The sequence below is a fragment of the Danaus plexippus genome, chromosome 4 (genome assembly GCF_018135715.1).
Source record: "Danaus plexippus chromosome 4, MEX_DaPlex, whole genome shotgun sequence".
Classification (NCBI taxonomy): Eukaryota; Metazoa; Arthropoda; class Insecta; order Lepidoptera; family Nymphalidae; genus Danaus; species Danaus plexippus.
The window spans coordinates 1,266,894-1,293,805 of record NC_083538.1 but is presented as its reverse complement, the minus strand read 5'-3'; the positions used below and the strand labels follow the sequence as shown (position 1 = coordinate 1,293,805).

Below are 26,912 nucleotides of genomic sequence, written 5' to 3'. Positions count from 1 at the left end.
CCGAGGTCACAGGTTTGAATCTGTTTGTCAGAATATTTTTTTTTATCATATATTTCCTATTTGATTTGTAACATATTCACGATAGAAATAATTTGTCAGTAATAACAACCACATTCTCAATACATTAATAAACAGTAATCCTAATGTCAATACATCTAGTCAGCAGTTTCAGGAATTTGATGTAATAAATATGTAAAACACCGCGATAACAGAATAAAGTAACAAAGTATGGAGCATACCCACAGCTATTTGTATCGAAATAAAGTTACCAATACCTTATGTTGCTATAAAAACACTAAACTAGTCAATTTTCTTTGTCATATATATTTTATGCTGGCCATTAATACATATGATACTATATGGTATACAATAATTTTAATTAAAATTCAACAGTCATTCCGACCATACATTTGTATAATTTTTGCAATTTTTTACTACCTTGCAACCATTTGCCATGTCTCTTCGTCCTGATCTTCTTTGTACAGACACAAGTTTGCCTCATGGTCTACTTGCAGCCAGTAAACACAACCGCTCCTATCCCTACCGATAGGATCCAACCTCAACTCCTTACATGATATTGCATTGACGGCATTTTTGAACTTTGTATGACATGTAAACTGATATTCTAGAAGGAGCTGAAAATAATATTAAATTGATATATATAATAAAAAATTAACAAATACTTGTAAATAGACAGGAACCAAAACATCAAGATTATGTAGATAGAACATAATAAAAACACATAGTCCATAGTAGTAAAATCCAAAAAACTCAGATTCATTTAAATGAGTATACGCAAATATCATAGATATAACTATATTTTTGAACCTAGAAATAACATATCAAGTGGGACTGATAATTTTAGACATTAACTTTTTTGCTGTAACTTGTAAACACACACTTTTTTTAAAATAACAATATCGTCATTTAAATATTGTTTAAATAAAAGTCTACACTATTAAAATAGTATTGAGACTTAACAAACAAATCCTTATTAGAATAAATTATGTATAAATCAGTGATTAAGCAGTTTCAATGACTCAGAAGCGAAATAACGTACTTACTTTCAATATTCGTAATTTAACTTGTGTGCTAGCTTTCTTGTAAGAAAACCTTTCTAACTCCCATGCCTCTTGATGGTAAGATTGCTGATGACAGAACTTTATAAGAGATCTTTCCCATCGATTTGTCTGTACGGATTTTAGAGCGCGTCGTAACAATCTCAAGTGTAAGTCCTTTAACGGATCCGAAACTGAAAGAACAAACAACATGTTTCACGACATTGTGTACACTTTCGATGACAAATTAACACTGTGAGCGCACCTTCCTGTGTGTTTTCTATCGATTCTTGCAATTTGGCTATAGTGGGCACTTCTAAACTATACAGTTTACCAAAAACTTTTAAGAACGAGTAAATAACGGCGAAATTAGGATCATTCGTACACGAAATTTCTCCATCAGACGCCATCGTCGTCAATTTTTAAGCTTTTTTACTTAACATCGCTATGTGATTCTCACTACCGGTACTTAATAATGTCACTTACACCTATTAGATTATTACAAAACATGTACATGTTTCACGAAAATATCATTATTCTACAATCACTGTAAGCTTCTTTTCCTATTTTCATCTAAAATAATAAAATAAAACTCAATGACAGCCATCGCCACATAGACAAATGTTTTTTTTTTCAAAGCAAGAATGAAATATAGATGACACACAAATTGTAATAGTTAGTTGTCTATTGATAGAAAATCCTGAAATGCAAAGAGATAATGAAAATAGTGGTATTTTTCGTATTAGTTGTAACATTTATTTGATTTCAATTCCATATGATTGTATTAACCTTATATTTTTAAATATATCAAAATTTGTTGTTCATTATTACCTCGATGCTAAATTATAATGTAAATACAATCTGCTGTATCTTGTAATTGACATCTTATATGTCAGATTTGATTTTGAAGTAAAGCAAGAAAAGTTCACTTCAGGAGTGTGTATGTGTGCACTATAATTTAGTTTATTTTATACTTTGTGTGATTGCTTTATTTCTTATTGTTATAATTTTACCTTGGTACCAACCATCATGTCTTCAGTATGTTGTGGAACTAAAAAACAGAAGCTGAATAATTCGTACAGTAATCATGTTGAACGTCCTCTAAATGGATATCAAGAGCCTGTAGCAATACCTGATATGTGCTACTTTTGTTTCGATGTCTTATACTGTCAGCTGCACAGTATGGACCCACCACATACGCCAAATTTTACCAACGATGCATAGTAAGTTGTTTAAATATCTTGCATATACATCTAAACCTTTTTCCATACATTACAAAAATAATTAATGAGTCAATATAATGTTATTGACATAAATTGACACCAGAAAAAATTTGCTTTATAACAAAAGAATTCCTTTGCCATAAACATAAAAATACACATCTTTTTTTTTATTGATGTTCTTTGTAATAAAAATAATTATCTTGATGGTGTTCTTTGTGTTATATTTGTAGTGTTTATTAATTATTATATACAGCTTGAAAATAAGCTGAGTTGATCAGTTTGTATTGATGTTAATACATCCTCTGTTCACATCTTAAAATAACTGTACCTAAAATAAACTTTGCAACAGTTTTATCCACAGTTTATATCTCAAGAACTAAGCTTCTTTGTTCTCATTAAAAGTTTGTATTTCTGGTTGCTTCATAATATGTGAAATAATAAATTCATTACAACATTTTAAAGTTATTTATCATTGTACATTTTTGATGTTCACAGTCCCTTATTTGTTACGTGGAAAATTGGAAAGGAGCATCGCCTTAGGGGATGTATTGGGACCTTTAATGCTATGCATCTACACTCAGGTATGTATTAAAGACTCACTAATATCAACAAGGTTTTGGTTATTTATGTACTTACATTTTTTTATATAAACATATTTTATATAAAAAATATATATATGTATATAATCTTGTTAATAATAATGATTGACATAAGTATTTAACTATTAAAACTATTAATGAAACACTAAAAATGACAGCAACATAATGCCATTACAGTATTAAAGAAAATGAGATTAGAATTATTTACAAAGGTAATTACTTGAGTGAAGATTTAAATAAATATTTTTACTTATATGAATGTGACTTGTGATAAATCAGTTTTATATTTAGTGTACAAAGACATCACTTTCTGGGTCATTTAATTTGAGTATTTTAATAATAAAAAGGAAAGATCCACTACATTCAGTCTGATAGGTCTTCATACTAACTCTGTTTCAAATTTATATTGAAATAACAAATAACAATATACCAAGGACTTCTGAATATGGCACATAGAAAATATGTTTATAGTTTCCCAAAAAAAACTATAAAATGAATAAGAATACTTCTGGATTGCCGTAACTATATTGTAAAAATGTAAATTTGTGTCTGTGTGCATTTCTGTTTATATAATCAGTGAAAAACTACGTCACAACTCTTGGATAAAATTCTATGTAGTGCTGGAACACAGACTACTTTGTATACCAAGAACTCCGAAAATGACAGCAAAGATCGGGTAAAAACTAGTATTAAGTGCCTGTGACAAACAACATTAACATTCTATTTCATAACAGTCCCATCACTACGTTTTTATTCATTTACTCCAAACAAAAAGTTTATACTACAAAAAAGCTGTATAATTTCAGGTCTGCGAGAATATGCAATCACCAGCGCTTTGAAAGATTCTCGTTTTGCTCCGATAACCCGCGAGGAAGTTCCGCGTCTGACGGTGTCAGTGTCCATCCTTCAGCATTTCGAGGAGGCGGAGCACTACCTGGACTGGAAGCTGGGCAAGCATGGCATCCGAATTGAGTTTATCAGCGAAAGGGGATCCAAGCGAACTGCAACCTACTTACCTCAAGTTGCCACCGAGCAAGGTCTTGTATAAACCATACTTGATTTAACTATTAATGTTTGGTTATATCCGGTTTAATCTGGATATAATGTAGCGCTGTCCAATTTTAAATCTACGGTTAAAAAACAATACTGCAATTATTTCCAGGTTGGGACCAAATCCAAACTATTGACTCGCTTCTCCGGAAGGGCGGCTATAAAGCAGCTATAACCAGCGAGATGCGGCGGAGTATTAAGCTCACTAAATACCAATCGGAGGAGGTGTCCGCTTCGTACAGCGATTATATCGGGCAGCGCTGCTAGCGCCCGCCCGGAGCCCCCGGGGGCCGATTTTCCCCCTGGGGCTATCGACTGGGGCTCCCTCGCTGCCCCAGGCCGGGCTCTCTCTACCGGAGTGCAAGTGAACGTGTTAATAAAATAGTCTCTAAGTATACTAGTGTCAGTTACAAGTGGCATACTTATAGTGCAAGGGGTCAAAGTTATGCTCAAAGTGACCGGGACAAGTGTTTCACGGATATGGTGTAAGGTACGGTCGATCACTGCCAACAACATTCCTGATGTAATGGTGACATCTTTGAAACACTGGTAACGAGGGTATTCTATTTCTGTTATATTCTGTTGTTTGAAAACCGCTTATTTCTGCCTTAGATTTAGATTAGTAATTAAAAAATTAAACCGTCAATTGAAAGCATTGATAATATATACATACCGTCGGGGACAGTGCAAAATCTCGAATCTACCGTAGACAAAGGCCGCGTATCTGCATTTGATAAAATTTTTTGTGGCAGGTAAAAACTCTTTAATATCTTATTTTAAGGGCCAACGGTCTCATTTTTACATAGACAGTAAAAAAAGTACGTTTTCTTTGTATTTTAACTATAGATTATCCGTTACAATGATTAGTTTAGCCGCCACGCTACTTACGCGGATTTGATTTGACCACAATCTTATCAAAATGGAACCTAACAGTAAGTTGCGCGGTTTTGAAATTAAACAGGTAATTAATGTTATAAATAATACTTAATAATCAAAGCGAAAAACGACTTACAAAATCTGATCTTTACAATCCTTTGAGCGTTGTTCGTGCAAAGGAAACTTTTACTTATTAATCAAAGTATTTTTCTATACAATACAACGCTGGCAGGTGCTGGCTGGCTGACTGGCAAGTTAGCGTGAGGCCAAAAAGACGAACGCCGCTTTTCGGTTCAGTATCCCGAAAAAATAAACACACGTGATATATTATTACAACCCCCCCACCCCTCTGTGATATTTCGTGATTTTATATATACCCCCCCCCCCTTTCGAACCTCACGTGATTAATGGACGGCCCCTTGGGGATAGTATCTATAGGTATCACAAGTGTAAATCTTTTCGAAGTATAAAACAAAACAAAAGTAAGAGCTTCATTTGCTATATAACAAAACTATATATCAGTCTGTTTAAAAGCAAATTACTCTTAAACATTGAAATTATAATAACAATATCAGGTGCTAAAGCCATCTAATAAGAATAAAATGTGTTTTATATTTTATAAAATTAATAAAAAATATGTTTACTCACGACATTTAAATTGTAGTCGTTGGTGGAGATAAAAGAGCTCTTTCAGCTAACTATATAAAAATAAACATTTTATGCAAGTTAATTGCTCTCGTATGGGAAGTTGTCATACAATTCATGACTATCTATGGGTAGGACACATTTAAATTGGTGTAAATGTTCATACTTTGATTTTGTGATCGGCAATTTCTCAGTAAAGAGCGTTGGAGGAATGACTTGAGCAACTTTTTTTTTCGTTTGTGGCAATGGCTGAAATTCGTCATTGTAATTCAGTTTGTATTCAACAGTACCATTAGGATTGTACTTAGCAACTCTCATGTCGACTACGCACTTTGCACCAGTCCCTCTTCCAGGGCGAATTGTATCGTAAATAAGATTACTTTTAATGCTATAATCCTTGAAAAAATTGTGGTCAGCCGTTACTACTAAGGAGATGTTCTACTGCATATGGAGATGTTCTACTGCATATGGAGATGTTCTACTGCATATGTAGATGTTCTACTGCATATGTAGATGATCTACTGCATATGTAGATGGATTCAGCCTAGCTTCTAGCTTTCCGATGTTTTAACTTTCTTTAAATTACGGAGTGAACTGAATCCACCTCCATTCGAGTATGGCCTTTTTCTAAAAATGTTTGTGTTATGATCACGTTTTTTTCCATTGCCAATTGCAGAAAAGCGTTCGAAAACACAACATTTCGGTTTTGGGATGTACATCCATCAGTGAAAATTACGACGTTTTTAGGACTTTCTTCTATAAGTTTCTACGTCTTTCTTCTTCAAATAATCAACAAAAAAGGAAACGTATGTTGATGCTTTTAAATCTTTTGGGCACGGCTCTCAAAAATATTTTGTGCCAACTCTTTCAACTGAGGCAATGCAACATCGATTCTTTATTTGGTTGCTCTCCTATCCAGTACCTCACTGTCCACTCCTTAATTTCCAATGTTCCTAACAACTTATTTAAACATACTTTAATTTTTTGGTTATTTAATTTTAAATAATAGACTTTTGTAGCACCCTGTTAGTGGATTTCCTTGTAGTTGTTTTTGTATCTACTATAGATGAAACAAACATTTTCTTCGCTATCCAGGCTAGCTTCCAAAATTCTTTAAAAATATTTAATCGTACCTTTTCTGTAAATTTAAAGCAGTGAAATACTTTGCTCCTTAAACATTTACTTGAAGTACAAGACTGCCCAAGTTGGTTTGATAGAGACTTGTGAAAATTTTTCATCTCCCGTCTTTTTAAAACATACTTATTCTTGACCCAGCATTCTTAACGTCTTGTTTCTCAACCTTTTGGTAGACATTACGTCTGCTTGCTCTGCTTAATTCACTTAGTTCATTATTGATTGAAATCAATGGTTTATGCACTGAAGTGCATGCATCCTCTTTAGAAACATTAGATACCAAATTATTAGTAGAAGTCACAGTCAGGCCAGAAACATTGTCGTGATCATTAATTTCCAGCAGATTTTCTAAGCAGGAAGCACTAAAAGTTGTGTCACAATAAGCTAAAGTTTCAGTTTCTTTAGGAAGCTCTTCTTGGTTTTCCGAATTAACAAGAATTCTTTGGTATTTTCATCAGTTGCCGATTGACTAAGCAAAATAATTTTTCGCGGGTTTTCTTTAAATCGATTAATATTGTGACCTGAACTGTTTTGTCTTTGCTAAATAACTCATTTGCCATTTTACTGCTTAAAAAAACATTTAATCAAATATATCAGTAACTTACGCGGTTTTACTGTTCATTAAAATAAGATTACTTATAGGACAGCAAAACCGCGCAACTACATAACATGTGTAAAAATAGACAAAACCATAATTGATTAACATAATTCGGTTATCTGCTTCAATGGTTAAAGTGTTTATAAGACTTAACAGCTTAGACACGTTTACTTTATAATAATTAGTTATTTTTGCAAAGAAAAATAGCTTAGGACAAGTAAATGAAGTTAAAATGTATTTAAATGATGCTCAATACTGAAATTTCACGGAGAAAATACTAAAACAATACTTACCTCATGTTGTAATTAATATTTTCAACGTAAACACTGAGTTTAACAACAAAAATAAACCACAAAATACGCTCTCAATGGTGCCTGATGACATACGCGGTATTGTCAATTGGCGGCTGTAGATACGCAGTATTGTTTTCGGGCGAATACTCGCTTGCTATTGGTCGAACTAAAGCACGCCAGCGAGAAGGCTGCCAATCGGGATCTTACTTGGTAAGCCCGCGAAATTGAAAATTGTCTAGATACATTTGTCAAGTCCGCGGAATTATCCAATAGTTACGCGGATTTGCACTATCCCCGACGATACACACACGCAACAATATAATTTAGCATTCATACATTGGACATTAAATGTATTGTATCATTTAAATATATCAAGTTTATACAACGAAATGTTTTAAAGTGCTTACTCATCTGCAATATTTCTTAAATACACATGCTGTATTTGGATTCTACCGCCAAATATTTGAAACCAAACTTACGTATACCGTATAGTTGAAAAACGTTTATGAGTGTTGAGTTTTTTATAGCAAAAATAAGGCTACAGACTCAACTCGAAACCTTCGCGAATATATGTATGGAGGGCACATATTAATGTTTAATGTCTACATTTAATATATGTACTCGTATAATCGGTGTGTTCACTTAGATCATAATTTTGACTCAACTCAACTGTTGTAACAATGGTGTAATAATCAGTTGATAAACGCCGAATTATTAAAACAATAAGAACTGTATGTTTAATTTGTCCAAAATATGTCTGGAAGTTGAATTTTATAATGAAAATGGATGTGAAATTATTGTGATACAAATAAATATGTCGCCATTTTGAAGATTCCCATTTACTAGAGAGAGAAAGTAAGTCTAACATTTAAATACATTTCATTTCTATAATTTGTAAATAACGTTATAATTTACACTGATATGTAAACTATTCACAAATACATAGTACATATTATAAAATTTATAAGGAAGTTTAAAAATAACTACAGTATTAACTTTTTTATTCTCATGTAAATGGGAAACGGAAATATCTTAGAAATATATTTGAGAAGACAATCCTTAAAAATAAACCGTAAAAATATCTCAAAAGTTAAAATATTTAATAAAGGTCATTGTTTTTATTTTTAGGTATATGTATGAAATTTACATTTTACGATATACGACGGTGAAAAACGCATTATTTTGTGTACTTAGGTTGGAATTAACGTACCGAGGGTCACCAGTCACTACATATTGTCTTATTGACTTTTGTTGCAGTGTTTGCACGTCTAAAACAATAAACAACACGTGGAGGTCCATTTTTAAAATAAGATTAAAAAAAAATCAAGACATCGTATTCACTCTAACAAAACGGCCTCAATTGGCTATGTGGTACACTACCTTCCCGTTAAAAAATAGGATTTGATTCAATTGATTCCAAAAATTAAACTAAAGAACGGATTGCCTCGTCAAACTCAATATATTCTACAACTTTCCATTTGCAGTACGTATACCTGATGCTCATATTCGTAGTAAAAAATCTAGCTTTTATAAATTAAGATCCCTTTTGTCGGTGAATGGTTAAAGGTATTGAAATACTATTTTATAGTAACGCAATTAACAAGGACGTCAACTACAGTCAGTGTTTACGAGGACTTCTTCTTGGACGCAAAATAAATTTACTTGTATGGTGACCCCCATTACATTGCTTATTAAGTGCGAATAACATAAAAAAATTAAAATTTATAAAAAAAATATAACATGGCAGAAAATGTAAAAAAAATGTAATTAAGATATTTTTTTGTAGATTTTAAGTGGCAGTCTATTTTTTTTAACAGACTTCGTTAAAGGCTACGATCAATTTGTGTGACAACAAAATAAATTTCTGCCAAAAGTTAAGTTGTTATAATTGAATGCTAGACCTCGAAACTAAATATACTTAACAAATAGAATACTAACACTGGCTAATAAAGAATCATAATAATTTAAGAGGGGAGAACTTAGTAAAACAATAGTTTAAGCTAGAGTAGTGTAACTTTTTAATTATATCATATGGTACTAATATTAAGGTTCAAAACGTCCGGTGCAATCAGAATCACTATGTAGATGACACCAACATTGTGATATTAAGAAATAAACCAATAGAAAACACGGAGTCCATTAATCGTGGGATGCTATTGGTTAATATTGCGATTCTAGTGATACGTAATTGTTGGTTTTTATTTTCAGAATATTTTGATCACCAAAAACTAGATTTATCCAGTCAAAATAACTGAAATAAGTCTTTATAATACGCAATATGAAATTTTATTTGTAATATATCAATATTAACAAATTCTGTAAAATATTTAAGCCGTAACAAGTATTTGTTAATAACGAAATATTTTTATTGACAAAAGTGATTGTAAAAACATCATGACGTTAATTTAAAATTCGAATAGAAACTTTGAGATGTTAGTGTTGTCTTAATATATTTTGTATTACATGCCCTTCTGAGACGAAAATCTAGTTTTTGTGATTGAAGTTCTGCAATGCGTTTACAATACGTTATTTGTCAGCCTATCAGCTAGTGATAAGTGTTGCATGTGTTCAAACTTAGAAATGTACTTCCTCTGGTGAGTTGTGTGCATTAGTTTGTTGTCGGTTTTTGTAATTTATAAAGATTAATTATAAACTTATAGGTTATCACTGCGTTTTATTCAATACCTTGCACATTACCTTAATAGTATAAAACGGAAACAATAACCATAATGCAAATATTCATAGTATTCATGAATAGTTAAGTAATAACTTGTTCAACATTGAGGTAAGAAAGCATATATAAATCAAATAACATTAATAACACAACTACTTTAATAAATATTTACAATATATCAATAATATTTCACTGATATAATTCCTCATCTAACTTCTGTTCGATTGCTCTTAGTTTACTTTTGAGAGAAGAGTTGTTTTTCATTTCATAGTATGTGACTGTAGCGGAGGCAGCTAGTTGGATCACGGCAAGATATGCTAAAGGTCCCGTTAATGACTTTGTGGTATGTTTCCTTAAGAAATTAAACATTACCTTTGGACCTTCAGATAATTGCGGAGTTCTATATGTTGAGTATCTGTTGGCGAACTGGAATTAATTTAATGAATAAAAGTATTTTTAAAGCTTAAAATAAAGGGAAGGGCATATAATATATAATAATAAGTAATTTACCATTAGAGCTGATGTAGGTGCTAATACCATTGGATAGAATATACCAAATGTGACTTGTATGGCTGCTGACTTTAGCTCGTAACAAATGGGACAATTTCTTCTTTCACTTAATAATATATCCGTCGTTACTAGCTAAGAATATATAATAAAATAAATGTTTGTTAGAAAAAAATATTTTTACCAATAGATGCTAACTTGCAAGTTTACTGAACTATATTGATATATTTGTCTGAGATATATCATGTATTCACACTTAAATAAGGGAATAACATAAAAGAACTTGGAAATAGTTAATTAATTGTAAAATTTTAAAGATTTTTAAATATTACTTACATATTTATGGAACACAATGGTAAGAATTCCAGGCATCACCACAATAGGTATAGCAGATGAAAAGAACCCATAATCTCCTAACCTGAATTTCCATCTATAATGCCTGTTTATCGTAATACCGGTTATAGAATTGATTGCTCCTAAAGCTAACGCACCAAACCTCAAAGCCCACCTAAAAAGAATTATGTAAATATAACCTCAACTTCACAACCAAATCGAAAGCTTAAATTGCACATACGTGTCAGATTTGTTGTTCCATTTAGTAACTATATCCCACATATAAGTAGCCGCTTCTATCTCATCTATTTGTACAGCATCTTTAGGTATCTTTCCACTTTTTACGAAAGCCATGATAGTTATATGTGATGTTTACATAAATAGCTTTTGCTAAATCATAATCATTTAGATTAGTATTTCAAAATGACTTTATTTTATATTGAGTATTATACAGATTTCACAATTTCATTGAAAAATAGCTATAATTTTACCCAACGCAATTTTCTGATTCCATTTGATTTATCATTTTTGAAGTTATTCAAAATTTAACTAGTGTTGCTCGGTTAGTGTAGATTTTTTAATAAAAAAATACCTTATATTAAATAAAAAAATATTTAGTCCGTACACAAAATTGTCAGTATTTAACAATTTAGAGTTGTAAGAAAATTGTTAGGTGACAATCTTTATTCCAGAAAAGGTTTTAGTAACCGAAATCTTTAGTAAACGAATATTGTGTCCGTAACGATTTATTAAAAATTTAAAATAAAATAAAAAAACAATAATTGAATCAAACAATTCTGATTTGAATATGAATAATAAAATATATATAAAAATATTTTATAAATTGTTTAAATAACAATAAGTATACTTTTATAAGTAATTTTATTAATTTACATTTGTCGACGCTTATCTTGTTATTTGGCTTTTTTATTTGTGTTAATAAATATTTTTTGTAAAAAATACTTATGTCAGTTGTCACACTTATGTCTCTTGTCAATAAAACAAGTTATAAAATAATAATCTTTGTTTTCTAATGTGTAAGTCGCATCAGTATAGATTATGGGACTGTTTTAATTCATACCGCAAATGTTCCAACACCTTAGAGTTTTTGCCACTTCACCCTATACATCGTAAATATTTAATCCTACCATTTTTTGTTCTCATATAATTTCTCTTTGTTATTAATTTTATCAATAATTCAATAGTGGCTTCAAATTAGGTTCTCTTAATAAAGGGAATTCTTTAAATTACACAAAAATGTGTAGTAGTTGGAAGGGTGTACCTATTTCTTACATTGTTGGCTCGCAATCGCCGTGGGGTGCACCGGAGTTTCCCTTAGTACAGCCGTCGTATAACCACACAGTGTTGTACCACATACCAGATGATGCTCAACTAGACAGACCTCCAAAACCACAGATCGGTCATGAAAAATGGGATCAGGAACATGTGAGGTTGCCATTCTCTACACAAAGCCTGTATCCTGTTGAAAACGTAAGGTTTTAATATTGTTTATTAAATAAATTGAAGTTATTAATTATTTAATTATTTAAATTTCTTTAGAATGCAGGTGAAACTAAACTTAAAAACCGATGGGACATGGTTCAGAATGCTTTAAACAGGCCAATACGTAACAGTAAGGAGCTCGCTAAAGCTATATTGAGTTATAACACTCAGTTCAAAAATAGATGGAAATTTACGGCTTTACATTACTTGTTTGAGGAGGTTAATATAAAAAGTTGTGTTGTTTATATATGTATAATTAGATACTAAAATATTTGTAGATGTTATACAAACATCCTATATTATGAAGTGTTAAATTTTGTAGTATTTAGAAGAAGAGGAGTCTCAGTACTTTTTTGATGTGACATTACAAGAAATTGCTAAGCTTGCTTTGTCAATAACAAAATTAATACAAGCTCCAATACCTTTGTTGAAGTAAGTGCTTATTTATAAAAGATATGTATATGACTATCTTTTATATTTTAAATCATAATTTCTTCTTAAATTCTATGTATTTCAGACAAAACAAGAACCGATCTATATCTTTGTCGCAGCAGCAAATATCATGTTTATTAGCGAATGCATTCTTCTGTACATTTCCACGACGGAACACTACTAAGAAAAATTCTGAATATGCCTCATATCCCTATATTAACTTTAATGTGTGAGTTAAAATGATTACAAAATTTTGTAGTGAAGTAGATATGGAGAAGTTAAAAATAATATTAATTAATTGATTAATTAATTAATTGATTAATTAATTTTTTCCTTGCAGTTTGTATGAATGTGAGCCATCTAACCATGTGGTGGAGAAATTGAAATGCATCTGTCACTACTTCAGGAGAGTTTGCACGAAAGGTGATAATATTATAAGAAACTATTAATCTTAAAATTCAAATAGAATGAAAATATTTATATATATATATATATTTGATGTAAATTTGCAATTTCCTGAATGTTATTAATTTTGTACTTAGTGAGTGACTTTTTGAAATAATATTTTCTATTTGAATTTCTGTTATATATAGCTATATTACATTAAAGGTAAATAAAGTTGTAATAAAAACAAGATTAACATAATAACCTTAATAAAGCCATTAATAAATACCATTTCTACAGTACAGTTCCAGTTGGAGTGGTTACAGTGTCTCGTCGTTCTGTTCCTGTAAAGGAGTTACCGGATTGGAAGAGCTCCCAGAGAATCATCTCCGAACTGCCTGTTCATTGCAACTCAGAGAACACTATAGAAGAAGCACATGGCTTGATACAAGTGGATTTTGCTAATAAGTATGTTTATAGTAATAGAAGAATTAAATAAGATAAAGGAAGAAAAAGTTATTAGACTTGAAGTTAAAACAGATTTGAAAATTAAAAAAAACTAACTATGTTTGAAAAAAAGAATACATAGGCAACGGGCTGAGCTTTGAAATTAAATTAAATTTTATAATACTATAAATAAATAAAATATTTGTTGATAACTTGTTTAAAAACTCTTAAAATGCACTTATTATACTAATTTAGTAATAATTTTAGGTACTTAGGCGGCGGTGTATTGAGTTACGGCTCGGTCCAAGAGGAGATAAGATTCATGATATGCCCCGAGCTGATGATATCAATGTTGTTTACCGAGGAACTGAAGCCCAATGAAGCTTTGATGGTTATAGGTGACGATTCTTGTATATAGTACATATAAATTATACATGTACATATAGTTATATATAAGGAATATACATAATGATTGTTATTTAACAGTGAAATTCATATTATTTAACTGTAGGTTGTGAACAGTACAGCACATACTCTGGCTATGGTCACAGTTTCTCGTGGGGCTCCAACTATAATGACATAACACCGAGGGACTCCTCTGGCAGGAAACGGACCGCAGTCCTGGCTATAGACGCCCTGCCTGTGAGGAGTCGCCTACACGAGATGAATGCTAACACCGTCACTAGGGATATCAATAAGGTCTGGGCGATATGTAACCCTATGTATATATTTATGGAACACACATTTAATTTGAACCAACCTTTAAATTCTGATTTTTTGTATGAGACTACCACTAGTATGAGAAATGTTTTACGAAAATCATATTTTATTTTTATTCATCATTCCAGGCGTGGGTGGGTTTTTCGTTCTATTGCAGCAGCGAATCGGGTCTGAAGTACCCCGGCGTGGCGACTGGCAACTGGGGCTGTGGGGCGTTCGGTGGGTCGCCGCGTCTGAAGTTCCTTATACAGACCATGGCCTTGACTGAGGCTGGCCGGCCGCTGGCCTACTACACTTTCAACGATAGGGAGTTGAGAGACGACATTATCGGATGCTACGAGTTGCTCGTCAGACATCAGGTTACCGTCGGTATGAACGTAGATAAACAATACATCATTTTATTATTTTATTGTCAAAAATTTAAGAAAAAAGGAATATTTGTTATTTTTCCTAATGTTTATATTATATTTCGGTATTTTATCTACCATATATATACTTTATCATTATATATATACGTAATAAAAAAAATAATTGATATTTCATATATCTGTTGTAATTTTCAGGTCAATTGTATAATATTATAATGAACTACTGTGACTCGAATCAACACAGCGGCGATATTTACACGTATCTGGAACACGCTCTGGATAATAGAAAACCGGTTAATAATAAGAATGACACGGGAAAAATCCAAAAATCCGATACAAATGACGTAAGAATTTAATTAAACGTATTCTATTATATAAGGAAACTTTATTTCTCTTACTGGAACTAATGGTGGCAATCCGTATTGACGGTGGCGCCACGGGCGAAAAGAAAAACTATTTTAGTTGCGTTCCAATTTACTAACTTTATAAATATTAATATTTGCTTCCAGAGCGGTAATGTCTGTGATGATCTGATTCTTGCTAGAGCGTTGGATTTTTCACCGGACATATTCTTACAAGACGAAGATATGAGTGAATATTCGATGGACTTGAAAGTTAACACGGAAGATACGGCGGTTATAGATCTAGACACGAGTACGAGCGACGGCAATAAATGTGTTGATAGTAGAGTGACCGCCGAAGAACAGGAAGTTCAGGAAAATACTAAAACAAACCAAACGTCCAGATTATTCGACGAGATGGAGAAGTTAGATCAAGACAGCGGGAAATTGAATCTTAAGAGTCAGCAGAAAACATTCTTTGGACAGAAAAATAATGATTTGTCTATGGACGTTGCGGAGAAGTTACATACAGAGATTTCGCCGGATGTCAAAAAGAAATTAACCAAAAAAATTACAGATTATTTCTCCAAGAGACCTATATGATTTTGTATAATAAATAATGAATTGTTTGAAATATATATACATATAGTTTTTGTTTTTAATTCATATCATTCGGTTGTGGTTTGTTACATTAAAACCTTCAGGGTTACAGAATAAAATAGAGTATATCAATTAAAACATTTATTCATTAATTACATACAACAACGACATTATCCACAACACATTTTTTTTTTTAAACTAGTTTAACTCAGACTTTGATAAGTACTTAGATATCGAAGAGTTTGTAAAGGAGTATTTAATGAAAATTATTTAAGAACGCTTGTCGAAGGCGGACAATTCCTTCAACAATTGTTCCTCGGAAATTGTTGACAGAGCCTTCAGATGGATCCTGTTGTTGTTTGAAATCTGTTCTAGCTGTTGTTTACTGAGAGCTGGTATGCTTTCTACTGATTTAAAATCGTTTTGCTCATTTTCATTATCGCGTTTCCTTAGAACGTCTTCGATTAATTTTCTAACTTCAATATCCTTTTGTTGATCTTTAGCGACGTCTGATTGTTTCTGTGCTTTAACTCTGTTGAGATTATTTTTGACAAAAACGAATCGTCCAAAATTAGATCGTTTTGACTCGAAGCGGTTTTGTTTATTGACAGAGTCACGTTTTTTTAAGATGTCTTCAATTATTTTTCTTACCTCGTCGTTTTCCTGTTCCTGTTCTTTAGGCTTAGGTTCAGCGACATCCGAAAACTGGTCCTCAGATACAGCTGACAGAGCTTTTAGAAGCGCTTGATTGTTCTCAATACGCTTTCTTTGCTGTTGGAATACAAGAGGCCTGTTTTGATAGTTTGACTCCTCCGATCCAAAGACATTTTGTTTTTCTAATCCGTCAACACCGTGATTCCTTAAAACGTATCTAATACCATTTCCGATATCAGCGTTTTGTTGTTCTTCCTTCCCGTTAGATCCATTTTCCCCTTCAAGCTGTGCTGAATTTAAAAGTGAATCGCTAGAAATCGCTTTCAGTGATTTCAAGTAATCTTGATTATTGCCTACAATACGGCTCCATTGTTTTTGAAATTCTTCTGAAAATCTTCTTCCCTCTTGATTTTTCTCGTTCTGTGGAATGGCATCTAAAAATTGTTTTTGTAATTGACTTTCTTGTTCGAAATTGGGGACTTGTTGTTGTTGTTCTCTTGGCTTTTGTTCCCTCAAAGAGTCAATAAATTGTCCTGAACCAATTAATTCTTGTACCTTGCGGTAAAACGCGTCTTGATCTTCTTCAGGTCTTTGTTCTTCGCTAACTTGCCCTTGAGCTTCTTCGACTAATTTCGCTTGATTTTCTAGATTGGAAGCTTCTGCTCCATCTTCCCTTTGAGAATTAAATTGGAGCGGTGCTATGATGTATGTATAATCTTGAGTAACGAATCGCTTGCCGTTTTCTTGTCCTTGTTGTATAAATTCTTGTCCATTATTGTTTTGTGCTGTGCATAATATCACCGAAGAAAGAAGAAATACCGTCTGTAAAACATATAATAAAATATAATTATTATAATGATGTAACATATTGTTATATTTTTATTCATAATTTTATAATATAACTGTAAATAACTTACAAATGAAAACATTTTGATGCTCTTACGTTGAGACTGAGATCAGGTTGATCTGTGATAAAAAACATTCAAAATTCTCTTTTTATATACCCGTTCAGAATTTTGAATTTGTACATTGGAATAAATTATAATGAAATTGTGCGGAAGAATATTTTGGAAAGCTAATCATTGCTTCATTGATAACTGGATTATGTCAGCCAATGAAATAATTTTTTTCCATCGCATGTTAAAACCAACTCTATATATGTATATTACTCTCATACAGAAATCGGTTTTTTATGTTATTGTTAGCTAAATTGTTCTAATAAACAATTTCACGTTTATACGTTGATTAGGTCTTATATTAAATACTATTTTTAATTCTTGTACCGCCTTGACATCGCAAGATGGTTGATCGAATTCTTAATATTTCTTAACTACTGTGTAATATAATTTTTTGATAATTTCTATTAATTTTTTTAACTTAACCTATAAGTCATTTTAGCTCCATTACAAATTTCCTGGATAAGGACTACAGAGTGTTAAAAAGGTAAATAGCTGCTTTTATCTATCCTTAAAAAAACAACACTTATTTGTACACATATAAGTGTTTGTAATGCAATTTTTTTTATACTAAAACAGGATTAATATTGATAGCAAATAAGACTTCACGCATATGGATCTCAAATAATAAATAGGTTGTTTAATGCCAAAACATTAATCACTCAAAACCCAAGCAGACGATTCAAGGACATCAGCTTTTTTTTAGTTTACTATGGATTTTTTATATGAAATTTTTTATTTTTAAGTGTTCTTGGAAATCATTCGGTAAAACTTAATATCTTTTAATAGTTTATGTCGAGAGATTTGCTTGTTAATATTAATATATTTTTCTGACTTTAACATAAATTAATGAAAAGCGTAATTATAAACATTTCTTGTAGTGTAACGGTTTTCCTAAAAACACTATTGATATAAAATTTCAAACGTTATTGTTAATACTCTCTATTTAATTCCATTTAGTTTGCTAAGTGATTTAATTTGCTTACATTATAAGATAATAAATCCTTTCAATAGATAAGAATCGTTTATAACCACTATAACACATGAAGAAAATAAGTGAAATTTGAAAACATCTCATTATAAATGCGCATCGTTAAAAATAATAAATAAAAGATGCATTTTATGAAAGTATATATTGAGACATTTAAATTAAATCGATTCTTGACACACATTATGTGCACCTGTATACGATTGCACTAAGTGAGCACGTTTGCACTATTATTATTAATTAATTTAATTATAAAAAATTATATATATTAATTAAAATATTATATTTTAATTAAATATATATATATATATATATAATAAATATAAAATTTAAGTCAAGAATAAAATGGAACTCTAATGTTCTTAATTGGTATAATTTATTGTAGGTAACAAAGAGACAGTATTAATTTAAAAGAATTAACAATACCTATCAAGTTCTAAATAAATATGTACGTATGTATAACTAGAAACAGGGTGTTTTTTTGTCTTGCATATACTGTATAGTCGTTCACTATTTTTGAAACTGTTTAAATTCATTCAGTCATGTAGATACTTGTGAACTCACTTATTTTAAAACTAGCGATCAGTAGGTTTTGTGAGAGAGGGCACTAGGGTTATAAAATCGAACGTCAAGCCTTACTCCATCCTTAAAGCGGCTTCGGATAGGACTATAATTATGGATACGTATGAAAAACAATACAAAATCACCGTGGATTTTTGTGCGTCGGCGTCCCGACCACACATATTTATGTATTCGCGAATTTTAAAGCGCGTTATGATGATAGAGCTTACGGTTCCTTGGGAAATCAACATCCCCATTTGTACTTATGGCTTTTACGGTTTTAAATATCGAACAGGTGTCTGGTGTTCGGACTGATGGACTTATATGTTTATTATAATATTCTCAGTATTAAAAAAGATTTTATAAAAGAGCAGGAAAATCGGTAAATACCTGTATGCTCAGCACAAGTTTGAATCTTCACAGTACATACGGAACGTTAAATGTATTCATTTAATGATTACTAAATTAAATAGTATTAATGTAGGTTACTGATTCAGAAACGGAAAACGTCTCGTATGTTGTGTGACGATGCATACATGTGCTAAGCATAGGTACTGTCCCTTGTGGCTTTGTCAAGCTGTTATACCTTTATTTCAACTGATCTATTTTTCAGTCCGTATAATATTTATCTAAATTTAAATAATAGTTTATTTCTGAACATTATGTTTTTATTCTATGGCATTCTTACTAAAGTTAATTTCACAAGCCATCATGAAATGCCATTGAGAGCTTCGTATCATATCCAAAAATTATTAAGAAACAGCATTACCAAGAATAAAAATATTATAAGTCGATAGAGAGCGGAACACTGCCAGTGTTGTACCTACTGCTATTTTCGATAACTTTGAAAATAGTTTGTATTCTGATCTTAAAATCTACAATTGCATTGAATTATTTCTAAAAAGGTTGTAAAGCGAAATATAAGTATGATTAAATAAAAATAGCAAAAAATGTTAGAATCGTACGTGAGTAGGTTAATAGTCCAAAGTCGTAAAAACAGTAGAATTCAACGTTGAGTTCTGTGTTGTATCTATTACCTACGATTTATTGAGCTCAGTTTTTATTTATCTCATTTGAAAATAATAACCATTTCTAGCTAATATTTTATCACTAAAGTCCGTGTAATCAACCACTGATAGATTAATTAATGAGTTATGAAGGATTTGTTACCTTTTTAATATTAAAATAATTACTGAGGTTAGGTTCTTATTTGAAGTTAGAATTCATTTTAAACGGTATTCATTTCATATTAATTTTGATCTACCAACAGCTTTAATGAAACTTTTTATGTCTAGACTGCATTTAAAAATTTAAAAACATTTGAGTTCAGAAACCCGCATACGAAAATAGGAGGAGAGGCTACATTTGTTGAAGTCGGCTAAATCAATTTATATATCTATTATTTGATTCATAAATTAGATTATACTTAACTAAGATAAAATATAAAAATTGATAACGATAAAGGTAATATGTTTTTATTTACACAGTATTACACCACTTTTATAACGTACTTCTACAGAGTTTCTAGTATATATAATGATAGTGCCCAAAATTCAATCAAACCTTTTTTGACATTTCCTTTTGCCGCACGCATTGTTTTGCTGTTAAAGTCAACTTGACTTATTAAAGTTTGTAAACAATACGAAACTTTAAATTTTGTTATTTTAATCAATAAGATTAAGAGTGCTTGTGGATAATAGAAAGATTATTTAACTGAGGTAAATATTATAAAATTGGGGTTTTTAATTAGTCATTAAGTAATATTGCATCACAATGTTCTTCCGTTAAGTAAATACGTACTATTACTCATAATTTCAAAGGTAGTTTGCAAGTATAAAATTCTTGACTTTTACAACTCGTGAAGTCTAAATAATACACAAATTGTTGATATTATCAAGTACTAGATGATTTTGTAGAATGAATATCTTATATATATATATATAACTAATTTGCCACACTGTTTTTTTATGTTAATTTACCTTAACGTACTTCGTTTATTTCCTTATAAGAAAATTATAGTTGATGTTCATGGCCCCCGTTAAAAAAAAATGAACGGTGAGGTGATTAAGATGTTTAGCTTATAAATATTTTTTAAAAATACAACATTCCTTACAATAATTATTGAAGACATATTTTAATTGATTAATATTTTCTTGATATAAGTGAAAATGTATAGATTAATTTTTTTAAGGTGTTATTGGAATGTTAAGATTTTACTTAATACATGTTATTTTTATTTTAATGAACTTTTATATGGTTTAAAAAACTTTGTTGTTAAAAAAAAAGACAGCAAAAATATTTTTTGTCAAACATTTAATGTGAGAAGAATTATATATCAGTAAAATAGCATCAGGCTCAGGATACTTATAGTCACTAAAATCTCCTCATTGATTACTTCTTTTGGGTTTAATTCTATCAAAATCATTGCGGCCTATTAATTCTTTTGCAACTTAGCACCAAATACAACTATGTATATTCCCTTTAAAATTCTTAACATTGTGTTTTGGTTTGAATAATTGTAATTATATACATAGTTTTACAATTTATTATTTTTAAAATGTTTTTTATTTCTTAGCTAATCAGTCAATATGGCTGATTGCAGAGTAAAAAATGCAAAAAGTTTGAATTATCTCAAGTAACTTCTAAATTTTAAAAAAATTCATAATTTTTGTCTGCAGTTTTAAGATTTCTTTTTATCCAATTAAAAAAAAACAGACATTAAACAAGATTTGTTTGTTGAATGGTTAAAAAATACGAAACTTTTTTTCTTTATATAGAATTAAAATGTGTTACACTGACTGTTGGCTGGCTAAAGATTTCCCTCCAGTTGAACCAAGCGAAGATCATATAGTGTTATTCAGAATATGCAATGGGCAATACATTCCGAATATCGGAGAAGATAAATGGGACAAGGACCATGTGAAAATGCCATGTTCTGATAGAAATATCAGCAAAGAGGTATTATAATAATATTTTCATTCATTCTTAATAGTACTTCATTTGTTTTATGCCAGTAGTATTGAGACACTTCAACAATACAAGACCTGTTTTATGTGGTTTTGAATTATTATTTCTTTGTATAAATGGAAATATAAAAGGTTTATTTCAATACCATTGTTTTTTAACTTTTTTTTCGTAATAATTCAAAAATTATTAAAAAAAATAAATGATTAATCCGAAAACTACCGAACAAACCGATTTTTTTAAAGTTCTTTTGTATAGAATATTATAAAATTTTTAAAATACGTAAAAAAAATAATAATTTTTCATTTTCAATAACACAATTCTATAACTTGTAATATATAAATAAATAAAATAAAATGAATAAATGAAGTGTATTTTTTTTGGTATATTTTGAAGACTAATGAAACTAAACAATGGGACGTCATAGTAGAAGCTTTGTCTCGAAAAATTAAAAATTCCGAGGATTTAGCATCCGCGATACTCACATATCAGACACAGTTTAAGGATATTTGGAAGTTCAAAGCTATGCATAGGTTTTTTAACGAGGTATTATTTATACGAAGCTTCTATAAATTATTTTTATATATTTTTTGATTTCAAAATAATTTCTTATAAAGTTTAATTTACACAGTACTGGGATAAAAATGACAGTGAATACTTCTTCGAAAACACTTTGCCTAAAGTTGCGCGTTTAGCTTTGGATTTACCGGAGTTAATCAAATCGCCTATACCGTTACTGAAGTAAGTTCAACCAATGATCATTTTTGTTTAAAAAAACTGCTTATTTTATATAAATAATATATTTTTAGACAAGGATGTAATATATCGCTATCATTTACACAGTTGCAACTCGCTAGTTTGCTAGCAAACGCATTCTTTTGTACATTCCCAGAGAGGAATAATAAGAGAAGGGATTCAGAATACAAAACATATCCGCCGGTTAATTTCAACGTGTGAGTAAAAAATTTAACCGACAGTTTGATATTATCGACAAAGATGATTATGTTTCTCATATAAATTTAACTCCTAGACTATACGACGGCGGCGGACCAAAAGTAATGGAGAAATTGAAATTTATCTGTCATTACTTCAACAGAGTCTGTGAAGGTACAGTGTAATATTTATGTTTAATAATTAAATTATATTCCTCAGTTGATATTGTTTTTATATACAGTAAATCCAACCGGAGTCGTCACGTTTTCTCGTCGCCATATCCCTGTAGACAAATGTCCTGACTGGGCTCGCGTCACCCTTCCCATGTCAACGGTGCCCCTTGGTGTAGACGATAGCAAACTCATTGAAGACGCAAAGTACTGGATACAAATGGATTTCGCCAATAAGTAAATAAAATATAACACTATATAACAATCGAGAGCATTTTTCTTATTTTGCTAATTATACACGACTGAGCAGCATTACTCTCGCTTCAAAACCTACCTTAGAAATTACCCTTTCTTTTAAACGTTCAATATGAGTAATATAAACTGATATTTTAGGATTAAAAAAAAATATATATACTCCGGACGTTTGTGTGAAATGAAAAGATGTGAAAGTTCATAAAAGTCACGTAAAATACGCGAACTAATCCGAACATATTAGTTTAATTTAAATGAATACTCGCGAGTCTTCGGTCTCGCTATGAGCTGTTATTAAATTTAACACTAGCCGTTATATTATCCGTTTAATATTAGTTTCAGTGTGGTGATAGTTTTAATAGCTATAGTTTTTCAGATACATAGGTGGCGGCGTCCTTCGTCGCGGAGCCGTGCAAGAGGAGATCCGGTTCGTGTCGAATCCTGAACTCATGGTGTCGTTACTGTTCACCGAGGTCCTGAGTCCCACCGAAGCCGTCATGATTATAGGTATACATACTTAAACTAATAGAAAAATTAAAAATTATTTTTTGTAGATTAAATTATTGCAACAATAAAATTAATTTTTTCCATAACATTCATAGTTTGTTAACACATTTTTTTTTTATCACAACCTCTGCCTTTACCTTCGCTTATAAGTGTCTAAGGAAATCTCCATTAAAGTATTCATAGTGTAGAAGTATAGTTTACTTAAAAGCGACATTTGGTGCCATCTACGGACGGAAAATAGTTTCGATGTTACGGTGAACAAGCCTTCCTTGGTACCCAGGTACAGAACGTTACAGCACGCACACTGGTTATAGTTCCACTGTCAAATGGTCTGGCAATTATATAGACGAGACCCCCACAGACTCGTCTGCCAGGCGGCAGTGTGCGATACTAGCGTTAGACGCTAGAAGATTCCCTAAGCCTGACGAGCAGTACTGTAAGGAAATGATAGACAGAGAGTTGAATAAGGTTCGTTCTGTAATACTTATGCAAAAAGTGTTATGTTTATTAAATTTCACTGACATTATCAAATGAAACTAAGATTTTCGTATTCATTTATATTAATATTATCTCGTCTTCCGTGATCACGGATGCTGTAAAGGAACCGAAGCGTCGCGATTATGTGGTTAAAAATTATATAGTATGAGCACACTACATGTATACACGAAAATCTTAGGTATTGTTATATATTAGTAACGTAAGTGGATTTATATATGTTTTTAAAATATTTTAAGACAGATTTTGTACACTGGCAATACTATTAACTGTTAATTTTAAGATAATCGAGCTGGAGGCGTTTCCCTAAACATCTCTCGAGGATCCCTTCGATTCTATTCGTGATTGATTTAAGATGTAGAAATTATTGATTCCATCCTCCAAAAAGTATGTCAATAAAATATACTGAAAGCATTGCCCGTTCCTCGCGGTCCGAATGTGGAGCCGTGTCAATAATATTTTTGGTTACATAGGCTTTGTAATCAATAAGACATTTATAAAACTGTCATTTTATTTAAATACTCCTTACAAACATTGAATGAGTCACAAAAATTTTTGGTTTTCGCAAAATGAAAAAAGTAAAAGTATTTAGACGTTTTATTTGTTGTTTCAGGCATACGTTGGATTTTCATTTTATTCGAAGGCCGGTGGATTGAGTTACCCGGGGATAGCGACGGGTAACTGGGGCTGTGGGGCCTTTGGCGGTTCGGCCAGATTGAAGTCCTTATTGCAGATTATGGCCTGCGTCAGAGCCGGCAGACCGATTTCTTACTTCACATTTAATGATGTAACATTAAAAAATAATATAGAACATATGTACGAGTTCCTCAGAACAAATAATGTTACAGTCGGTTAGTATTAACAAAATGTTATTTTACATTTAGATTTTAATCTAATGTTTGTTTAAAAATTTTCAGGCGATCTGTATAAATGTCTGATGGATTTCTGTGAATCTGAGGATCATATTAGTGTGTTTGTTAACTTATATGAAAACATTGAGAATTATTTCAACAAACAAATGAGGTGAGACATTCAGACATTTGGATTTAATATGAGCTTGTTTTATATATTTAAATTAATAATTTTTTTAGTTTGGATGACAATCAACCTAAGACATAAAATAGGGTTTAACTTGAGAAATTAAACCATTGAAACAGATCGATATCACAGTAGTTTCACAATACATGAGGTTGTATATCTGATAGTACTTTTATACACATATATATATATATCTCAGATTACTCTGCATCAACTTTATCAAATGCAGATACCAAGAATTTATGTATCACAGAAGTTTTTTAATTTGTGATGTACCATCTCTAAAACCAACATTAAGTTTTACACCAATAAGTGGAGGATCTTCAAAACATATACTCAATGAATATTGTCCGTTTAACAAATGTAAAGATCATATTCTGTCAAAATAAAACACACACCTAATATAATTAAAATTATTTATTATCCTTCCTCATATTTCTAGCATACTAAACGTAATAAGTGTATAATAATAAATAATTGAATAGTAATTTAGTTTTGAAATATTCCAGCCATATACATAATAACATCGTAGGTTATTAAATAAATTATACATGCAAAGTAGGCAAATAATTATTGTATTAGTTTCATAAACGTGGTACTATTAGCAGTCGATTAGCTACAGAATTTATCTAGACTAAATAATTAAATAAAATTATTAACTAGCGACGCTCAAATAAGTTTTATATCTCTCTTAAATTACAAAACTTTGGCGAAGTATAACAATATAATATGATTCATTAGAACAGCCTAGCTATCAAATGCACTGCTGGTAACTTCTGTTTAATAAATTGTGCTGTCCACGGACACACAAAATGGATTACGTCACACAACTAATATTTATCCCAGTATTTATAATTCATATCATATTCGAGGCTTACCTTTACCCCGGGGTAATATTAGTCGATATAAATTCTTGACAATATTCAACAAAGTTGTACTACCAGGTAAGTACACAACAAAGGTATAGAAGTTTTAGCCTAAAAGTTCGCTAAATTACTAATTTTCATAATCTTCAACCGGTTTCATATTGTTATTGATAAAGCAATCCATTTTGCACGTCAAAAACAACGTCTGGAATATATTAGGTAGTGGACTCATTATTTGATTGTGCAATTCTGACAGTTGCTATAATCTATGGTCTCATAATAGAATGCGGCAGGAAATACATGATTTAATGTAAGATTATTTATTATTGTAATTTTTTTTTCATGAACAGATCTAGTTTTGGACATGTACACAGATCTAGAATTATGATTTAAATGTCTATATTTAATATTACTAAATCTGTCCTTGAAATTGAAACAAGCGAGCGACTAGCTAACTTTGCCGTCTTTCCAATTTCTCGAATACAAATTGCGTCATCTATGATTAAGTTCTGAATATATTGAAGAAATTTGACAGACGGTTTGTACTCATATAAAAGGTAAGTTATTTGCCGCGCGTGAAACACTTTAAATTATACTATCAATTAACAATTAACCCACGTTTGCAAATAATAATCCTTACATTATATAGGAAAACTGATTCCAGTTAATGTTATGATATATGTGTAGATTTTATAAACAACGTATACATATAATGCTCGTCAATATTTAATATATTACAACTG

The 26,912-nt window shown here is 31.0% G+C and overlaps 6 protein-coding genes across 6 annotated transcripts in view; 3 read left to right on the top strand and 3 right to left on the bottom strand.

Annotated features, from left to right (window-relative positions):
* Window positions 1–434: 434 nt before the first annotated feature.
* LOC133319548 (remodeling and spacing factor 1-like) lies at window positions 435–1,695 on the bottom strand. The gene is made up of 3 exons (XM_061524496.1): window positions 1,324–1,695; window positions 1,065–1,252; window positions 435–635 (listed from the first exon to the last, which is right to left on the bottom strand). The coding sequence occupies exons 1-3, from the start codon at window positions 1,466–1,468 to the stop codon at window positions 435–437; spliced, it is 534 nt and encodes a 177-aa protein (XP_061380480.1). The 5' UTR covers window positions 1,469–1,695.
* Window positions 1,696–1,972: 277 nt separating this feature from the next.
* LOC116768728 (uncharacterized protein CG5902) lies at window positions 1,973–7,061 on the top strand. Its single transcript, XM_032659530.2, has 4 exons — window positions 1,973–2,281; window positions 2,777–2,862; window positions 3,687–3,917; window positions 4,043–7,061. Exons 1-4 carry the CDS (start codon window positions 2,088–2,090, stop codon window positions 4,195–4,197), a joined length of 666 nt encoding a protein of 221 aa, XP_032515421.1. The 5' UTR covers window positions 1,973–2,087; the 3' UTR covers window positions 4,198–7,061.
* A 3,226-nt stretch (window positions 7,062–10,287) lies between these two features.
* Window positions 10,288–11,534, bottom strand: LOC133319778 (uncharacterized). The gene is made up of 4 exons (XM_061525357.1): window positions 11,232–11,534; window positions 10,994–11,165; window positions 10,661–10,792; window positions 10,288–10,576 (listed from the first exon to the last, which is right to left on the bottom strand). Exons 1-4 carry the CDS (start codon window positions 11,342–11,344, stop codon window positions 10,340–10,342), a joined length of 654 nt encoding a protein of 217 aa, XP_061381341.1. The 5' UTR covers window positions 11,345–11,534; the 3' UTR covers window positions 10,288–10,339.
* Window positions 11,535–11,965: 431 nt separating this feature from the next.
* LOC116768314 (poly(ADP-ribose) glycohydrolase-like) lies at window positions 11,966–15,823 on the top strand. Its single transcript, XM_061526809.1, has 12 exons — window positions 11,966–12,120; window positions 12,196–12,481; window positions 12,551–12,712; window positions 12,816–12,925; window positions 13,011–13,154; window positions 13,266–13,348; window positions 13,615–13,777; window positions 14,024–14,154; window positions 14,268–14,455; window positions 14,605–14,845; window positions 15,040–15,188; window positions 15,354–15,823. The coding sequence occupies exons 1-12, from the start codon at window positions 12,077–12,079 to the stop codon at window positions 15,786–15,788; spliced, it is 2,136 nt and encodes a 711-aa protein (XP_061382793.1). The 5' UTR covers window positions 11,966–12,076; the 3' UTR covers window positions 15,789–15,823.
* An 88-nt stretch (window positions 15,824–15,911) lies between these two features.
* LOC116768315 (putative mediator of RNA polymerase II transcription subunit 26) overlaps window positions 15,912–26,912 on the bottom strand; it is a 41,531-nt gene continuing 30,530 nt past the window's right edge. Inside the window, exons 2-3 of the mRNA XM_061526824.1 lie at window positions 17,357–17,400; window positions 15,912–17,261 (exon numbers count right to left, since the gene is read on the bottom strand). Coding sequence (XP_061382808.1) covers window positions 16,056–17,261; window positions 17,357–17,368 — 1,218 coding nt within the window. The 5' untranslated portion in view covers window positions 17,369–17,400 and the 3' untranslated portion in view covers window positions 15,912–16,055. The remainder of the gene's footprint in view (window positions 17,262–17,356; window positions 17,401–26,912) is intronic.
* LOC116768779 (poly(ADP-ribose) glycohydrolase-like) lies at window positions 20,499–25,727 on the top strand. Its single transcript, XM_032659597.2, has 12 exons — window positions 20,499–20,662; window positions 21,722–21,902; window positions 22,305–22,454; window positions 22,540–22,649; window positions 22,718–22,861; window positions 22,939–23,015; window positions 23,083–23,248; window positions 23,640–23,770; window positions 24,051–24,238; window positions 24,879–25,116; window positions 25,183–25,288; window positions 25,357–25,727. The coding sequence occupies exons 2-12, from the start codon at window positions 21,729–21,731 to the stop codon at window positions 25,382–25,384; spliced, it is 1,512 nt and encodes a 503-aa protein (XP_032515488.2). The 5' UTR covers window positions 20,499–20,662; window positions 21,722–21,728; the 3' UTR covers window positions 25,385–25,727.

What these genes read in the sequence shown, in the direction of transcription:
- LOC133319548 (XM_061524496.1), bottom strand. Translation starts at nt 1,468, where the DNA reads ATGGCGTCTGATGGAGAAATTTCGTGTACGAATGATCCTAATTTCGCC. An exon ending in GATAGAAAACACACAGGAAG is followed by an intron (nt 1,253 to 1,323) that starts GTGCGCTCACAG and finishes TTGTTCTTTCAG; the next exon opens with TTTCGGATCCGTTAAAGGAC. An exon ending in TTAAATTACGAATATTGAAA is followed by an intron (nt 636 to 1,064) that starts GTAAGTACGTTA and finishes TATTATTTTCAG; the next exon opens with CTCCTTCTAGAATATCAGTT.
- LOC116768728 (XM_032659530.2), top strand. Translation starts at nt 2,088, where the DNA reads ATGTCTTCAGTATGTTGTGGAACTAAAAAACAGAAGCTGAATAATTCG. An exon ending in TGCTATGCATCTACACTCAG is followed by an intron (nt 2,863 to 3,686) that starts GTATGTATTAAA and finishes GTATAATTTCAG; the next exon opens with GTCTGCGAGAATATGCAATC. An exon ending in TCAAGTTGCCACCGAGCAAG is followed by an intron (nt 3,918 to 4,042) that starts GTCTTGTATAAA and finishes AATTATTTCCAG; the next exon opens with GTTGGGACCAAATCCAAACT.
- LOC133319778 (XM_061525357.1), bottom strand. Translation starts at nt 11,344, where the DNA reads ATGGCTTTCGTAAAAAGTGGAAAGATACCTAAAGATGCTGTACAAATA. An exon ending in TGGAACAACAAATCTGACAC is followed by an intron (nt 11,166 to 11,231) that starts GTATGTGCAATT and finishes AATTCTTTTTAG; the next exon opens with GTGGGCTTTGAGGTTTGGTG. An exon ending in CCATTGTGTTCCATAAATAT is followed by an intron (nt 10,793 to 10,993) that starts GTAAGTAATATT and finishes ATATATTCTTAG; the next exon opens with CTAGTAACGACGGATATATT.
- LOC116768314 (XM_061526809.1), top strand. Translation starts at nt 12,077, where the DNA reads ATGTTCCAACACCTTAGAGTTTTTGCCACTTCACCCTATACATC. An exon ending in CAAGTGGATTTTGCTAATAA is followed by an intron (nt 13,778 to 14,023) that starts GTATGTTTATAG and finishes TAATAATTTTAG; the next exon opens with GTACTTAGGCGGCGGTGTAT. An exon ending in TGAAGCTTTGATGGTTATAG is followed by an intron (nt 14,155 to 14,267) that starts GTGACGATTCTT and finishes ATTTAACTGTAG; the next exon opens with GTTGTGAACAGTACAGCACA.
- LOC116768779 (XM_032659597.2), top strand. Translation starts at nt 21,729, where the DNA reads ATGTGTTACACTGACTGTTGGCTGGCTAAAGATTTCCCTCCAGTTGAA. An exon ending in ATAGAAATATCAGCAAAGAG is followed by an intron (nt 21,903 to 22,304) that starts GTATTATAATAA and finishes TATATTTTGAAG; the next exon opens with ACTAATGAAACTAAACAATG. An exon ending in TAGACAGAGAGTTGAATAAG is followed by an intron (nt 24,239 to 24,878) that starts GTTCGTTCTGTA and finishes TTGTTGTTTCAG; the next exon opens with GCATACGTTGGATTTTCATT.